The sequence below is a fragment of the Malus sylvestris genome, chromosome 15 (assembly GCF_916048215.2).
Source record: "Malus sylvestris chromosome 15, drMalSylv7.2, whole genome shotgun sequence".
NCBI classification, from domain to species: domain Eukaryota; kingdom Viridiplantae; phylum Streptophyta; class Magnoliopsida; order Rosales; family Rosaceae; genus Malus; species Malus sylvestris.
The window spans coordinates 54,692,964-54,698,360 of record NC_062274.1 but is presented as its reverse complement, the minus strand read 5'-3'; the positions used below and the strand labels follow the sequence as shown (position 1 = coordinate 54,698,360).

At 44.2% G+C, this 5,397-nt stretch overlaps 1 protein-coding gene across 2 annotated transcripts; it reads left to right on the top strand.

Moving 5' to 3' along the window:
* The first annotated feature begins 1,230 nt into the window (after positions 1 to 1,230).
* On the top strand, positions 1,231 to 3,936 carry LOC126605271 (uncharacterized). Of its 2 annotated transcripts, XM_050272643.1 has the most exons (4): positions 1,231 to 2,051; positions 2,130 to 2,285; positions 2,372 to 2,847; positions 2,928 to 3,936. In XM_050272643.1, the coding sequence occupies exons 1-4, from the start codon at positions 1,295 to 1,297 to the stop codon at positions 3,579 to 3,581; spliced, it is 2,043 nt and encodes a 680-aa protein (XP_050128600.1). In that variant the 5' UTR covers positions 1,231 to 1,294; the 3' UTR covers positions 3,582 to 3,936. The 2 variants fall into 2 exon arrangements, with proteins under 2 accessions (XP_050128600.1, XP_050128599.1); XM_050272642.1 differs by having other exon boundaries at positions 1,231 to 2,285.
* The last annotated feature ends 1,461 nt before the right edge of the window (positions 3,937 to 5,397 follow it).

The following is a 5,397-nucleotide window of genomic DNA, read 5'->3' as shown; positions in this document are numbered from 1 at the left end:
TTTCATAACATATCAAAAATTCAGAATGAACTAATGGTTAAATATTTCCAGATCTTCGAAACATCACAGCAGCTTCGAAATCTGCAAGAATCCGACTGTCATGCTTGGAGCTTCAACACTTTAATTTCCGTGGCTCAAACAGAAATGGTTCCTTCTTGAAAGTTGTTCATCTGCTCAAGAACTAGAGGGTGTCCAAAATTCAGCTCCATTGGAGAGAAGCAGCAGCTGCAAAAATTTGATAGAGAAAAGGAGGCGAAGCTTTGTTGGATTTCTAGGCTGGGGAAGATTCCAGTTTTTGTAGCAACTTCAGTACTGGTGAATTGCTTGTATTTTTGTCCATAACTAAATTTTGGACTTTGAATTATTATTTGATCTATCATAATATGTTTGGGAACATATATAAGTGAATAAATAAGAAGGAAGATTTTGGGCCCTTGTGGGTGTAAAACAAAAAATGTTTAGGTTGTGTGAACAAAATTTGTTTATTTGGAGCAAGGTTTTGTGTTGAAGCTTTGTAGGTGAAGCTTTGGTGTTGAAGCTTTCTAGGTGAAGCTTTGATGGTGAAGCTTTGTAGATGAAGCTTTGTAGATGAAGCTTTCTAGGTGAAGCTTTGATGGTGAAGCTTTGATGGTGAAAGTATGTAGATGAAGCTTTCTAGGTGAAGCTTTTTTAGGTGAAGCTTTGTAGGTGAAGCTTTTTTAAGTGAAGCTTTGGGCCCTTGTGAAGCTTTGGAGGTGAAGCTTTTCGGGTGAAGCTTTTTTGGGTGAAGCTTTGTGGGTGAAGCTTTTTAGGTGAAGCTTTGTGGGTGAAGCTTTGGAGGTGAAGCTTTTCGGGTGAAGCTTTTTTGGGTGAAGCTTTGTGGGTGAAGCTTTTTAGGTGAAGCTTTGTGGGTGAAGCTTTGGAGGTGAAGCTTTTTTAAGTGAAGCTTTGGGGGTGAAGCTTTTCGGGTGAAGCTTTTTTTGGGTGAAGCTTTGTGGGTGAAGCTTTTTTGGGTGAAGCTTTGTGGGTGAAGCTTTTGAGGTGAAGCTTTGTGGGTGAAGCTTTGGAGGTGAAGCTTTTCGGGTGAAGCTTTTTTGGATGAAGCTGTTTTTTTTTTTTTTTTTTTTTTTTTTTTTTTTTTGGCGCTTGACACGGTCTTCATTTGCTTGTTTTGTAGTGACTGTGGAAGACGGATTGCTTTCTGATTGAGAAGGGTTCCGGCATCGCTTTGCACCATCTTCATGTGGGTAATATAGGAACTTCCTTATGTTTTGATCATGCATGTAGTGATAGAATTTGTTTCTTCTTATTGTAGATGTCAGAGCCTGGAAGTTCTAGTGATGAGGGCTCTTCTAGCTTTAGCTCTAAGTCTGAGTCTGCAATGTCGGAGTCTTCAGGGTCTTTGTTAGAGTCCGGTACTAGAGAAACATTGGATGATCTTCCCAACCGTCAAACTTTAGCTATTGCTAGTTCTTCCTCCATGGCGTTGGGTGAGGGGGTTGTTTTTGATGCCATACCCATAGTTCGCTCTGAGTTCACAGCAGACCATCTAAAGAATAACTTGTTAGATAATGAGAAGCAGGTTGAGGCGCTAAGGCAGTCATGTAATATCCCTCGTAGTGTAGGGATACGTTTGGTACATGATGAAGAATGGCCTTCTGAGCCTCCCCAGGGTCATGTTATGTTCTACACCCAGATATTACTGACTTTAGGGGTGAGACTACCTTTACATCCGTGGTTGCAAAAGATGTTATCTTTGATCGGATATGCACCTGGGCAACTCAATCCTGGTTTCTGGGATACTTTGATTGGATTTTATATCATTTGGATGGAGTGTGGGTTGTGTGAGCCTTCCTTCCATCAGTGGCGTTACTGTTACAAGATGCGCCCAGCAAAATCATGCACTGGTTATGCCGAGTGTGCATGTCGGAGTGAGAGAGAGCGTATTGTGTATGGTAAGAAAAAGGCATACTACACATGGAAAAACCGTTGGTGCTTTCTGTATAATGATTGGGAGTATGATAAGGGTGTCACGCCTGAGCGACGTGTGCTTACTCACTTCCAGACTGTAGGTTGTAACGTATCAACCGTTCGTACTATTTGCTATTTGTTGTGGTCTTTTCTTGCTTCTAACACTTTGCTTCATGTAGTGACGCGGGGCACCATCCAACTGTTTGGGCAGGAGCTATCTGACATAGAGAAGGTGTTGAGGGTGCCCAAAGAGGATAGACACTTAAGCAAGCTACGACCCTTATTTCGTCGGTACGGTTTCCAACCCTTAGTTTCCGAGAGCCAGGGACGATCGAGTAAGTTGTATCCTTCATGTAAACTTAGCTCAATTCCTTACTTTATTTGGAAAGTTGTATTTCTTATTTTGATTTTCCTTATGCAGTGGAGAAGGTAAGCAAGAAAACAGGGACTAGCACCCATAAAAGGAAAGCACCAGTGTTAGTTCCTTCGGAAGACATCCTACCGCATAAGAAAATTCATAAGTTCCGAGGGGAACCATCCGTTAGACCTAAGTCCCAAGATGGGGTCCTTAAGGGGCCTGCCTTTAGGAAGACTGGAGTCGAGACCGTTGATAATGCTACTGCCGTAGTTGCAGGAGAAGGGAGCCGACTGTTGCCTCATCCTCTTACTATGGAGCACACTGTCCAGGAAAGTGATCCTGGTTCCCGCCATGAGGGGAAAGGCAAGGAAAGAGCTGGCAGTGTCCCGTGGAAGGACTTGAGGGTTGCCACGCGGCCAAAGGATTTTGGGGATATCAACAATTGCTTGGCAGGGCGTCGATTCGCCTTCGATGAGCTCGGAGAGCCCTTAGCTAAGGATGAATCGGATTGCGACCGGATGTTGAAGCTGTCTTCATATGTGAGTGTTACTTTGTCATTTCCTTACTTTTTCCTCTTTATTATCATTATTTAGGTAGTGATGATCGTCTTGCCATGCAGGTCATGGCCGAGTATCACGACAGACTGCAAGAGGTTGAGCGGTACAAGGCAAAACTGAAGGAGAATAAGCAGCTTGTGGACGAGGCCCGAAGGAATAAGGGACTTTTGACTCAGGCTCTCCAACTGAAGGATGAAACCATGGAGAGCTTGAAAAGGCGAAATGGTGAGAACCTAAGGCTTAAGAAATTGTTTGAGGCAACTAAAAAACAGTTGGAGGTGGCTACCTTGGAAGTATCCAAGGTTAGGGGAGAATTGGATGGTGCCTTAGTTGAGATTTCTGAACTGGAGAAGAGCATTCCAACTGAAAGGGAGGCTGCTGTGCAAGAATACTTAAGTTCTTCGACCTTTCATCTTGCTATTAAACCCTACTGTGCTCAAGAAGCTCGCTTTGAAAAAAGGAAATGGATGGCCGTCCTTGATCGTTATGATGATGGGAGCATTCTTCGAAAATACCACGAAGATATAGATGAGCATCATCGAAAGGGCGAGACATTTGTCCTTGCTGTTGATCCTAGCAGCGAAGATGAGTCTGATAATGAAGGTAGTGCTGATGCACAGACTCAGCATGGTGAAGAGGATCTTGGGGATGCAGAGGATGATGGTAGGACGCGGAATGATACTGCCAGGGGTTCGGCTTCAGATGAGAATGAATAGCAGTGTCTTTACTATCTGCATGTATTCTGGATGTAGTAGTCTGATGTGTGTATAACATGTGCCCATGTTATAAGCTTGAGAGTTTTGGATTTTAGGTGTTTATGAGTGTTTGCACTATTATTAATGCATGTTTGGCTATGTATGAATAGATCTATTGTTTGGATATAAGCCATTGTTTGGTTGTTCCTTTCTTTGTATAGTCTTGTCGACACATACTTAGATTTTGTTTCGTGTTGGATATATCTGCTTTGAGGTTTCAACACTTGAGTGTTCCCTTGCTAGGAATGTAAAAGAGTGAGGGCTGAGTTGGCTAAATTACCTCTTTATTGAATTCATTGCCAAATGGCCTTCATTACATAGGATGCCGAACGGCTATAGCTCAACACTTGTACATCGTGAGTCTATTTGTAGTAGTACTTCAAGTGATCAGCGTTCCATGGATGGCCAAGGGTCTTGCCATCGGAGCTTCTAAGTGTGTAAGAGCCAGGGCGACTGATGCCAATGACTTCATACGGTCCATCCCAGTTTGGACTAAGTGTGCCTTCACTCGGGACTCTGTCGCAGAGTAATCTTTTCTTTAAGACCCAGTCTCCTATTTTGAAAGAACGAAGCTTGACCCTAGAGTCATAATAGTTGGAGATGCGCTGCTTGTAGGCGACATTCCTCAAGTGAGCTTGGTTTCTGTGTTCCTCGACTAAATCCAAGTTGAGGGTGAGTTGTTTGTCATTTTCACTTTGAATGTAGTTCTGGACTCGGAATGTTGCTTGCTCGAGCTCAACAGGGACAACCGCCTCTGTGCCAAAGGCAAGTGAGAATGGAGTTTCTCCTGTTGAAGTCCGATATGAAGTGCGATATGACCAAAGAACTTGGGGTACAAATTCTGGCCAACAGCCTTTAGCTTTGTCCAAGCTGGTTTTCAAAGTGCGCTTGATTATTTTGTTGATGGCTTCAACTTGTCCATTAGACTGGGATGAGCTGGAGAGGCAAAGCATAAGTTGATGTTGAACTTAGAGCAGAACAACCTGAACTTCTTGTTGTCAAACTGTCGCCCATTGTCAGTGACTATCGCATTGGGAATGCCGAATCTACAAAGGATGTTCTTCCACACAAAGTCTTCTATCTTTGCCTCAGTAATGGTTGCCAAGGGTTCTACTTCGGCCCACTTTGTGAAGTAGTCCACTGCAACGACTGCGTAACAGACTTTGCCCTTACCTGCCGGCATTGGGCCGATCAAATCAAGTCCCCACTGGGCGAAGGGCCAAGGGCTGATCATAGGAGTAAGAGGCTCTGGAGGGGAATGAGGAATAGTTGCATATCGTTGACATTTGTCACATGAGCGGGATACTTTGATGGCATCCTGGTGGAGTGTTGGCCAGTAATATCCTTGGCGAAAAGTCTTGTGTGCTAGGGACCGAGATCCAGCATGATCTCCACAGACTCCCTCATGTATTTCCCGAAGGACGATTTCCGCCTCGGCAGGCGTAAGACACCTTAAGTATGGCAGGCTAAAACCTCGCTTATAGAGTTGATCATTGATGATCAGGTAGCGGGTAGACTTGTATCGAATTTGCTTAGCCTGGACTTTATCATTTGGGAGGGTGCCATGAGCAAGGAAATTATAGATCGGGGTGATCCAACTATCCCCCTGTTGTAAGTTGCATACTTCTGCGGCCATGGTGCTTGGTGTTGCCAACAGTTCGACATGAATTTTTCTTCCAATCTTGTCTTCCACAGCTGAGGCGAGGCGAGCCAGGGCGTCTGCATGACTGTTTGCCGCTCGAGGAACTTGGGTGATCTGGTAGTGGAAGTGTTTGAG